The 12,533-nt window shown below is 38.2% G+C and overlaps 1 protein-coding gene across 1 annotated transcript; it reads left to right on the plus strand.

Moving 5' to 3' along the window:
* The first annotated feature begins 2,559 nt into the window (after positions 1–2,559).
* On the plus strand, positions 2,560–4,179 carry LOC140143380 (uncharacterized). The gene is made up of 3 exons (XM_072165236.1): positions 2,560–2,784; positions 3,096–4,022; positions 4,156–4,179. The coding sequence occupies exons 1-3, from the start codon at positions 2,560–2,562 to the stop codon at positions 4,177–4,179; spliced, it is 1,176 nt and encodes a 391-aa protein (XP_072021337.1).
* Positions 4,180–12,533: the final 8,354 nt, after the last annotated feature.

The raw sequence follows: 12,533 nt of genomic DNA on the forward strand, positions 1-12,533 counted from the left end.
CCTTGTTTTAAATTCGGAGTAATGACCCTTCGGAATAACGAGCCTTGTTTTAAATTCGGAATATCGGGCCTTGTTTGAAATTCGGAGTAATGACCCTTCGGAATAACGAGCCTTGTTTTAAATTCGGAATAACGGAATAACGACCCTTGTTTTAAATTCGGAATAACGAGCCTTGTCTTAAATTCGGAGTAATGACCCTTCGGAATAACGAGCCTTGTTTTAAATTCGGAGTAATGACCCTTCGGAATAACGACCCTTGTTTTAAATTCGGAATAACGAGCCTGGTTTTAAATTCGGAGTAATGACCCTTCGGAATAACGAGCCTAGTTTTAAATTCGGAATAACGAGCCTAGTTGTAAATTCGGAATAACGAGCCCTGTTTTAAATTCGGAGTAATGACCCTTCGGAATAACGACCCTTCGGAATAACGACCCTTCGGAATAATGACCCTTCGGAGTAATGACCCTTCGGAATAGTGAACCTTCGGAGTAATGACCCTTCGGAATAATGAGCCTTGTTGTAAATTCGGAGTAATGACCCTTCGGAATAACGGTCCTTCGGAATAACGACATGACCCCCCCAAATCAGCCAAATCCCTCATTCACTATTATGTGTCCAAACATCCGCTTTGATTTTACACTTGTTCTGTCTGTCTCTCCCCCGGTCCCCGCACTCCGCGCATCCGCAGGTATTCATGCTTGTCGGTGAACTTTAAAAAGACCCCCTTTTGCATCTCATTTCGCGAAGTTTTTAGGGGAAAACACCCCTTTTTTAGCGATTTCGCGAATTATTTGCCCTTCGACAATAGCCCTATTTTCCTAAAACGCGAACGATATGCCCTTTTCTGGCAGAAACGCGTAGGCTGCTCGATGAAAATAGCCTTTTTGTCAAATTCGCGAACACGTGCTTTGAAAAAACACCCCTTTTTTGTGTGTTTCGCGAATCGCGTTTCTTCATCTGAAAACACCCCTTATTTCGCGAAATTTTCGACGAGCATGAATACCCGCGGATGAACGGAGTGCGGGGACCGGGGTCTCTCCCCACCCGTTCAGACTTACCTCACCACAACGATGCTCTGAAGATATCATCTGTTTAGGTACTCACGTCCAGATCAATCTGCAAACCTGGAAAATATAGTATATACAACGAAAAATTAATGTAACTTCATCTTCTTGAACAAGGGCATTTTTCTTCCAATAGTTACAATACTAATAGTATTTGTGCGAATTTGGAATGCTTATTGTACATATTGCAATATAGTTCGAACTCGAAGACACTGGAATCCAAATGAGAAAACGAACCTTCTGATTCATAATCTGCAAAAAATGCTGCACAGACACTGATGAATATCACCACTTTAACATGCATTCTGGGTATGCATTAGCACGAAGTAAAAAATAATTACTACATCAGTGGGTTCAACATTGCAAGTACTGCACGTAGCATCGACTGTTTTCGAGGCATTAGGCTATTATTATGCTTTTGACGCCATCCAATAGCCAATCAGGTATTAGGGTTCATTTGACACTGAGTTCATGGACACATATATTGAATAGGTAAATTAACATGATTAATTGTAAGCATATCAGTTACAGCTGCCTGCCTTTTAATTTGCTATACTCAGATAATATATAATAGATAGTCATAAACATATGAGCCCGTATATATATATATATATATATATATATATATATATATAGGCCCATGCAATATACCTGGGAAAAATTGGCTCTGGGAAATTAAAAATATTAAAGACCACTTGAAAAGATAAACAAAAAATATTAAAGACCTGTTAGTGTTAGGTCAAAATATTCTTAATGGTTTATCGTCGTATATAAATGATCCGGTCATACACGTCTAGTGCACTATTCTATTGACTATTTATTCATTGTTGTCACATGTATATTTCATGAACTACTTTGTCATTATTCTGAATCATTAAACAGGCAGAACTTGAGACACCTGCTTCTTTTCTGGACATGGTGGCGCTCTGTAGCAGTCACACCCACTCCGTATCGTCTGAAATTTTGTGCCGGATTTTCACCGTTTTTGCAGTGCTGTTTATCGTGAGTGTGTGTGTTATGAATATTAATTGTGAACTGGTACCTCCGCTGAAGAAAGAATTTCAGAACTCTTAAAATATAAAGACTTATTGCTGCACTGAGTGTCACCACCACTGTCGTAAGCTTAACTGTGTGTTGATATAGATCTACTTAAGGTTGACATTTTCTTGCTGTCTCCGTACCAACACGCACAACCTACGGGTTTTGAGGCGTTTAATGTCAGCCCTGTGCGAATCCATTATTCAAGCCTACAATATTGAATATTCGCAATGACACAGCCGTCTTACACACCAACGAGCAGGTAGAAAAATCCAACGCCCTATACATACAAGTTGTGGTTGGAAATAGACCATCAGAAGTTTCACCCCGCCCAACACGCCCACCAGCAGTGCTTGCGCAAGTTCCATCAGCATCAAATCTGCCACCCAAAAAAACTGAATCAAACACAACCAGCTTCCTCCTTCCAGGACTGTTTCTTACAAATGCCCGCTCATTAATGAATAAGTTTGATGAGCTGGAGATTTTGCTCAAACAAACAGATATCAACCCCATTGATATAGCAGTTGTCACTGAAACTTGGCAACCAGATAGAGTTGACAATGACTTTCTTGCAGTAGATGGTTTCAATCTGTTTACCACGACCAGAATTGAAAAACGCGGAGGTGGTGTCGCAGTTTACTCCAATGAAAACATTCCAGTGGAGACCTTACCTGACATCAATGTGTCCGACGAATTGGAATGCATTTGGCTTCGCGCCCGCCCCCACCGCCTACCACGAGCTGTGTCTGCAATAGTTATCTGTGCTGTCTATATACCACCCGAGTCACCGTACCAAGACTTGCTGATTGAACATATTTTGACAACCCTAGATACTCTAAAGTCTCAGCACCCTGAATTGGGTCTAGTCATTTTAGGTGATTTTAATAGGCTCAATATTAACCCGCTGTGCAGAGCCCATTCATTAAAACAAGTTGTTGATATTAACCAACACGTAACAATGCTATCTTGGATTTGATCATTACAAACCTTCAGAAGTACTATGGTACTCCTATTGTGAGCTCTCCAATCGGTAAAAGTGACCACAACACTGTCTACTGGTCACCAGTAGGGTATAGTAAGAACGGTAAATCTCACAAAAGAACAGTTAGGCCATTACGTAAACAAAGTGTGCATGAGTTTGGAAGATGGATAACCAAACATTCTTGGACTGAGGTTCTGAACGCGACATCTCCTGCTGATAAAGCGAATGCATTTTATGCTACTGTTCAGGAAGCAATTGATCTTCACTTCCCCTCTAAGGTTATCAAACTACATTCCGAGGATAAACCTTGGATCACTCCTGAGATTAAGAACCTAATCAGGAAACGTCAGGTAGCTTTTGCAGAGAAGAAAATGTTTCTTTGGCGCTTTCTCCGCAATAAGGTTAGTCGTGCCATTAATCAAGCGAAGAAATTTTACTACAAAGATCGCATTCAGAACCTCAAGTCAAGTGATCCATTAGGCTGGCATAAGGGAATCCAACTAATAACCAACAAATGCCAGAAAAGGCTAATTATCTCAGTCCCTGTTGTCCAGCAAAATGATGAAAAAGCAATTGCAAGGGCTATAAATGATAATTTTGCCTCAGTCTCACAAAGTAGACCTCCAATCAACCCACAGGCGCTGCCTGCCTTCCTACCTGCAAGATTGCCACCTCAGATCCAGGTATGGGATATGTACAATGCTCTGAAAAAACTGAATGTTAAAAAAGCAGCAGGACCTGACGGTCTTCCTGGGAGGTTGATTAGAGAGTTTGCCTGTGAGTTTAGCATCCCAGTAACAGATATATTCAACTCATCTTTAAAAGATGGAATGGTCCCCCAAGTTTGGAAAGATGCCAAAATTGCCCCAATTCCAAAGGAAACCCCTGCTACAATCTCAAAACTAAGGCCAATCTCATTGACTTCCCTTTTGGCAAAAGTATGTGTGGGGTTTGTTGCAAATTGGGTGCTTGATGATATTTCTAGTGCAATTGACCGCAACCAATATGGTAGTATCAAAGGGTCGTCTACTTCTCATTGTCTAATTGAAATTCTTGATGTTTTCTTCAAAGGTACAGACAAAGGAGGAACTGTAGGAACCCTAGTTGTGACGGACTTCTCCAAGGCATTTGATTGCATCGACCATACTTTAGCTATCCAGAGACTCTACGAGCTTGATAGGACCCTATGTCACTTCCTCCCTGCCTCCCCTACGAATCAATATCCCCTCTCCCTCCCCGGCCCCTTCTCTCTCCTCTCGTGTTCTTCTTTTCTAGTCTTTCCGTCTCTCCCTATACCTTTCTCCTTCGACCCTCCCCTCACTTGTTCAGTCTGTCAGTCTCAAGTATCTCTCCCTCCCTCTTTATGAAATGTATCATTTTGATCAATGCCTGACAAAAATCAGCTCCGCAAAAATAAACATTTAAAATAAACTCGAGTGTAGCATATAGGCCCAACCAATTATCAGATTAGTAATTGCCATTGTTACAAATGAATAGAATAAATTATCTTCGCTCCAATGCAATTCTTTAATATTGCATTTCAATATAACATGATGACCAAATCGCCACTTACACGCCTCATTGGGCATTACTCGTTGATGGTCGATAGAATTGTAGCGTTGCAGCTTGATTCACCATCCACAACATGATAATGTATGCACATGCTACATTATATGGTCGAATCCAACCAAAAGTGTCCACGGGCCAAAAATAAAAGTCCGAAATAAAAATGTCTCCACAATTTTTCCTTTTGCCCATTGATTGATGACATATTGGCCTTATAGGAACCAAAAGTGCCATTACTAATCTTGAAAAATAAATCCAGGACGTGTGATAGTAAATGTGATATCAAAACCCAATGTTACCTACGAATACCACTAGGATGCTTTCACTATCGCAATACTAATCAACCTAAAACAAATGGAATATTCCCATTAACGCTTTTTTCGTGTAATGTAGACCACAGGGTGTCAGGAAAATGCTAACTCAACCAGAAAATATTTGTTTTTATTTTATAACGCGATCAATATGATCTTAGTCAATTTATGCTAGTTTATTTTTGAAAATGAAGTTTAGGTCAGTTTCTGTATTTTATTTATCAAATGAGTATGAATAAATTTACACATTGTATAAGAACGAGTATGATATATGTTTTCAAGAATATTAGGAATTATACGCATACACCCAACGCTTTATACAATGAAAAGGTGAAGAAACCTGGGTATTCGTAGGTAACATGAGCGATTTAACAATATCTATATTGAGTTTATAGGTTTAAATTTGCTATTATGGTAATGAATTAATAAAATGGTAGTTTTTAGATCCCTTTCAGATGGTACGTCCACATGAATAAATGCTATTACCTTAGATCAAACAATTTTGATGCTTTTAGCAAGATTATGAACACTTCATTTTGATATACAAGTAGTTAATCAGCAATTTTACATAATAAATAATTGTTGAATGAATCCGTATATGGGTAATAATAGTGTCCTGGGATAACGCTTAAAGTTTTGACAATTAATTTCCATTGGTAGGGACACTTCATTACACATGTCATGTATTATGCTGTATTCGTAAGTAACATTTCAGTATTTGTAGGTAAGAATTAGACTTTTGGTGGATATCGCAATCAAAACTTCATTTTATAAAGCACTTTGAATGTATTATTTTCTTTATGTACGTTTATTGATACTTTAGACCCTATCATGTATTAATAATGTCGGTTCACAACGGTTGAAAGAGGATTGAAGTAAGAAACAAAGGCATTAAAGTGACTTTAATTTGCTTAATTGCACACAAATCGCTTAAAACCGTTATTGCAGACTTGTGAAGTCCATCTTGGAGTCAGTTACGTCTTGTGGCCTTTTGTTTGAGGGCAACTACAATTAGCTTTATACCAGGGTCCATCAATGTGTTGTCTAGATCATGAGACAATGAGAACAGTCGTTTTTTCCATGGTATTCGTAGGTAACCTTAGCGAAAACGTCAAAAGTTACCTTCGAATAAATCAATTTGGACACAAATTACTAAGAAACCAGAAGGTCGGTAAACATTTAAAATGAAGCACACATGACAGTTGACAAATCCAAGTATTTATCCCCTTCTAATCTTCTTTGAATCTGATTTTTCTTTCAAATGAGCAGACCGTCGTCTATTTCAGTACATATTTTCACCAATTAAGCCGTATTCAGTTTTGCATGGTGGGCATGTATGTGAATTCGCAACTTTCATTGACATATGATTTGATAGCAAACATACAGGCCTTCGTTATGTACCAATATGGGCACTGGCATGAATGGCGGTGTTTCACAATACTGTCATGATGTCAAAGTGTATTCGTAGGTAACATTCGGTTACCGAAATTTACCTACGAATACTTGCTTTTATTGTTGACATCTCAGAAATATTTAAACGCAGGTTATTGAAACTTGGTAGAAATAAAGAGTGTATTACCCTGCACCTATTGCTTAACTATTATTTACTATTCTCTCACTTTGTGGAAATGGCACAGCTTTTAACATGTATTCGGAGGTAATGCATATTTTTACCAAACCTACCTTTGTGCCATTTAGAATTTCTGGCAGCTAAACACAATAATAAAGATGTCCGAATGCAATGCATTTCAGTATTGGACATATCAAAGCTTGTATCAATTGCGCATTTATTAGTGATTTCCATTTTTAAAGATATATCTAGTGCTATGAAAAATTGTATTCGTAGGTAATGTAAAAAAATACCACTCAAAAAATTATCACAAAAAATTAATAATTATGTACAAATATGTGAAAAATTGAACAGGCAATCTTTGAATACACACCTTTCAGGAAATCAATTTAGATTCAATCCAATGACTTCTTTTCATAACTGATTTAGATGTTTTTAAAAATACTTTAAGAAATATTTTGAAAAAATGGGTAAAAATAGCATGTTTTGGGGTCTCTGTGTCTAAGTTTTTTCACAGAAGGGGCTCTTATTATATATGGCGCGAAGCGTATGATCAAGGCGAATAAACACAATACAAAAACGAATGCCAATTGATTAATACTTTTAAGTTATGGCCCTGAACATGCCGTGTACACTTTTCGTTGGATTCGACCATATACACTTGTAGGCCTATGTTGTTGTTGGTGTATAAGTAATGGGCCTTGCAATTGAAATGCCTCAAGCTTTTAATCCGATATTCAGATTATCTATTTGTTTTCATGAATTGGAAGACATTCTTTGATGTATTACTGAGCTCAATGATCTGAAATTACTGGAGTGTGAGGTCAGCATAGTATTTTATTAACAGAAAGTATAGAGGCCCTGCATGAAATTATCGATTGGCTCCAAACAAAGGATTTGAGCCGGTGTCCTTCACCGTAGTTATGGCGGAGTGCAGTCCATTCAATCAAATGTTGTCATCAACCTATTTGATTGCAATCATGCTTTTGTTGAATGCATTTGAGTAGTCCGCCATATTTACGGGATGATATGTCACATGCAAGGCCTCTATTCTCCAAATTCATTTCCTAATGTATGTGAGAATGATACAATAATGACATGATGAACATAGTCATTGATGTATCAGTTTTAAAATAGACTAGGCGGTTACCATATTTGGTGGTTCTCGGCTGGGCGCGATTACCAGGCTGATGGTGACATGCCCATACGACAGTTTTTACTAATTTGACCTCAGATGACCCCTGGCGACCCCAAAATGACCTTCCAAAAATGTGGCTCTAAATGTTGACTGTACCCACCAAGTTTCATGCCCATACGACAGTTTAGTAATTTGACCTCAGATGACCCCTGGGTGACCTTGGATGACCCCAAAATGACCTAAACTTATAACTCTAAATGTTGACTGTACCCACCAAGTTTCATGCCCATATATGAGTTTTACTAATTTGATTTCAGATGACCCGTGGTGACCTTGGATGACCCCAAAATGACCTTCAAAAAATATTGTTTTAAATGTTGACTGTACCTACCAAGTTTCATGCCCATACGACACTTTTTAGTAATTTGACCCCGGTGTCAGATGACTTTAAAACGAACATAAACATCCTCTTGCCAGGACAGAACTACACCCACCCACCGAGTTTGAGCCCCGTACGACCTAGTTTTATGCCCATATGACAGTTTTTAGTCATTTTACCTCAAATGACCCTGGGAGGGGGCCCTGGGTCGGATGACTTAACGAACATAAACTTCTTCTTGCCAGGACAGAACTACACCCACCCACCGAGTTTGAGCCCTGTACGACCTAGTTTCATGGCCATATGACAGTTTTTATTCATTTGACCTTAAATGACCCCTGGGAGGGGGCCCCGGGTCGGATGACTTAACGAACATAAACTTCTTCTTGCCAGGACAGAACTACTCCCACCCACCGAGTTTGAGCCCCGTACGACCTACGACGGCCTCACATTAGCAGTCACAGACAAAACCTAAATCTACAGAATATTTCCATTACTCGTCCAGAGCTCAAAATAAATAACTTAGAAAATTTTCTTGATGTCCTCTAACATGTTTCCATAGTTAACCATCGTTAGCCAGGGAGATCTATTCTGTAGAACTGACCGGTGACTAAGTCCGATTTATTGGGACGTCTATCGACCACCGACGAGTAATGGAGATATTTGGCTATTTTAGACGCTCGATTCATCGTCAGTATGAAAGATTTTGCTTATGGTTAATATATATTTCAATGCTAGGCTGTTTTCGCGAGTCACTCCCGCCTAGGCGGAAGTACCTATACACTAAACGCAAGTCAATTGAAGCCGTACAACTTATCGCGAATTTACGACCGTAAAATTTAGACACTTCTTTTGTCTAGATTAGCACCAACCCTCTCATCTCACGTTTTCATGTCAGAAATTAACATAACTCCTCAAGCCGAAAACAGAAATTATTTTCGTTCAACTTTTCAGTAGGCAACAAAAGACTAGAATAAAAGGATTGTTCACACGTACCATGCTAACACTTCAAAATAACAATGAGATCCGAAACCGAAAACTGAAACAGAAACCGAAACTGAACAGATAAAACGACCGCCAGTCAGATGGTCATAAGCAAGACCAAATGTGTAACAACTAGAAGTAACAAGAAATAGCACACACTGCTTGTGTGTAGGTAAGCACAAAAGAAATGGTCAAATTCTTTTGTGTATGCCTATTGTGATTGTGCAAGTGTGACCTTGTATGCAGATACACTAAGATGCAGACTGCAATTTCAGCTTTTCCACCTATATCTATATGAAGAAATCTATGTTTTTGCTAACATGAAACCTTTGATATTGAAACTTAAGGGTGGTCTGAACCCTGGAATTATGGAAACCTTTGGGCCTCATAACTGCTAAATTATTAGTCTAAAGAATATAAAAGTATACATTTTTAGAATGGAAATGACTTGATGAATTCATCTGTGAGGTCCAAATTTGGGCTAAAATGCTCATTTTGGGAGAAAATCACAAAAACAGGTTTTTGGCCCAAATTTTTCATAACGTAACAAAAAAAAATTGTTTGGCCAACAACATTTTTTTATGAATTTTTAAAAACTAGATAAAAACATCTAGGGACCGTTTTTTCATTTTTTTGAATTTTGACCAACTTCACCAAAAATATTTGAAAATCAGGCTTTTTTATGATTTTTTTGTTGGTCAAAATTCAAAAAAATAAAAAAACTGTCCTTAGATATTTTTATTTAGTTTTTAAAAATTAATAAAAACCTGTTTTTTGTGATTTTCTCCAAAAATGAGCATTTTAGCCCAAATTGGACCTCACAGATGAATTCATCAAGTCATTTCCATTCTAAAAATGTATACTTTTATATTCTTTAGACCAATAATTTAGCAGTTATGAAGCCCGAAAGTTTCCATAATTCCAGGGTTAAGACCAACCTTAAATGTCATTTAAGAAAATCATAATGACAGCATTTAAAATAAGAAATTTAATGAAATATAATGTAGGTCTATAATACTATACGTCGTACATGTTAACCTTGTTAACTATAGAAATCAAAGGGCATTATATGCTTTATCTATTCGTCCATTGTTAAATATCACTGAACAAGCATCTTGAAAAATGGACTGATCTTTGTAAAAATGGTGTCAAAAATTATTGGAAAGAGCTATCTACTTTGTTTTTTCAGTACTTACTGCCAATCACATGTTCATTAGTATGCAAAAGTTTTAAGAACAACATTAGAAATATATTGCTACTACAGGGGTTAATTGAAGCAGAAACAAAGCTTGTAATCACTGTTAAAGTCAGTCTTGAGAAGTGGACTGATCATGGAAATCATCTCCTCTGAGCTCCTGGAGCATTTTGTTTGTCATCCTAAAGATGTTTATTTTGAACTATATCATTTGTTCATTTCATACGATAGAGTTTTATTTTTTTACACTTTTCACAAAAACCCATCTCAAATTATGCACTTCTGACCACCATGTCCATTTTAGATATGCTATCCATCATGGCTTCCATGCACACACAGTATATTGCTCAATGTAGTAAAGATGGGCGAACTTGAAGTACAGGTATCTGGAGAGGGGAAGCAACGAGCTACCCCAAATCACAGCGGCAGGTAGTCACTGGGCCGCCGAGTGCGAATATGTATTTATTTTGGAAGGTCCGTGTTTGTTTTAAATTTTGGGGCGTTTTTCCAAAATTTGATATTTTTGGTGATATTTCAAAAAAGCGACATGCCAAAGCTCTTTGGGCACATAGTTTGTTATTGTCATTGCAGTTATTTTCCACATACCTACGTTACCATTTGCTTTGGTGATTGAATACTAATATTATAGATTTTGTGACTGGAATTTGTCGCTTTCAATGCGTTTTAAGCTTATCATGAAATTAACGCGAATATCTAGTCACGCTCCTTTTAGAATTTTACCTGATCGTCGGCTTTTGCAGGCAACAGAATGCGGATTGGCTCACGTCAGATGTCGTATTCTTCTATGTGGGTCACTTGATGATAAAATTACTTTGAATTCCTTGTAACATCATGCAAATTGGCGTCTGGAAACGGGGTCTGGAACTGATTTTGGAACAGCTATAGACTTCAGCGCCGTATAAAATCTCATAAAAAGGCCACGACTGGCGAGTATGTTTTTATGTTTCCCGCACGAAAGCTTGCGTCAACATCTATACTATACTTCTTTGGAAACGTTGACCTTTGACCATTCTTTGTAAATGCCCTGCCATGACCTTGATATGTAGGCTTGATTGGGTAATTAGTAATATTCTATGATTCATCGGTTTATTATTGATTGTTGATAACTTGAAAACTTGATTGATTGATCGATTGATAGTCATTTCACATTATATTCCTAGTTTATAGGCCCATATGGAACGTCTATCAATTTTGAATAGCATCGTACATTAGATAAATAGGCCTATCAATATTGATTTATTCGATTCAGCAATATCAAGGATTACTATCAAACTTCTCACAGCTAATAGTCAGTTGGCACAGTGGTAACGCACTGAATTTCATAAAAGGGAGGTCCCGGGTTCGATTCCCAGCTCTGCCTATTTTTTTAAGGTTGAGAAAAAAATGCAATTTCTGAACTACAAACTTATTTGGCGCGCAATCTGAGCTGGTCCTTTTCTGGTGGCTGTGTCTGCTACAGGCACACTCCCTCTGGAATCCAACCAGTTTACCGCCCATTACACATCCCTTAAAAGATTGAACAATGTTTAAGACTTCCGCTATTCATGCTTCTGTCACACTACACCGAATAGGTCTTCCGTACAAGAAACGGATGGTATTTTAGTAAATCCGTTGTTGTTCGTCAATGATCGTTTTATGTTCTTTTTATGTCCTGCTATCATCCGCCAAATGCGTTTCGTGTTAGGTGATGTTCGTTAAGTCCATCGGCATGCACAAAACTTGAAACGGAGTGTACCGAATACACATGTTCGGTATTTATCCGATGTGTGTTCGTATGGTGCTGAATATTGCCGGAGTTTGTTCGCTTTCCTTTTGTTCATGTTCGTTCTTTGTTCGTTGCACTCGGCCCGTGTTCGTTGCAAATACGTTCCTGTGAGGCCTTCACCACCGGATAGCATATTTATGCATTCGGTGATGTACGTTGACCCAGACCGTGTTAGTGTCACACTACACCGGATCGGTCTTCCGTATAAGAAACGGATGGTATTTTAGCAAATCCGTTAGTGTTCGTCAATGTTCGTTTTATGTTCTTCATATGTCCTGCTATTATCCGCCAAATGCGTTTCGTGTTAGGTGATGATTGTTTAGTCCGTCGATAATACGTTTCAAGTTTTGTGCATGCACAAAACTTGAAACGGAGTGTGCCGAATACATCTGTTCGGAAGTTGTCCGATGTGTGTTCGTACAGTTCTGTATATATACCCTGGGTTTGTTCGTTATTCTTTCGTTTATATACCGCAGGTGTTTGCAAGGTTTCGCAGGCGCTTGTGCCGGATGTAGGCCTA

The sequence above is a fragment of the Amphiura filiformis genome, unplaced genomic scaffold, assembly GCF_039555335.1.
Source record: "Amphiura filiformis unplaced genomic scaffold, Afil_fr2py scaffold_21, whole genome shotgun sequence".
Classification (NCBI taxonomy): Eukaryota; Metazoa; Echinodermata; class Ophiuroidea; order Amphilepidida; family Amphiuridae; genus Amphiura; species Amphiura filiformis.

What these genes read in the sequence shown, in the direction of transcription:
- LOC140143380 (XM_072165236.1), top strand. Translation starts at nt 2,560, where the DNA reads ATGAATAAGTTTGATGAGCTGGAGATTTTGCTCAAACAAACAGATATC. An exon ending in AGACCTTACCTGACATCAAT is followed by an intron (nt 2,785 to 3,095) that starts GTGTCCGACGAA and finishes ACAAACCTTCAG; the next exon opens with AAGTACTATGGTACTCCTAT. An exon ending in TGACTTCCCTTTTGGCAAAA is followed by an intron (nt 4,023 to 4,155) that starts GTATGTGTGGGG and finishes TTTTCTTCAAAG; the next exon opens with GTACAGACAAAGGAGGAACT.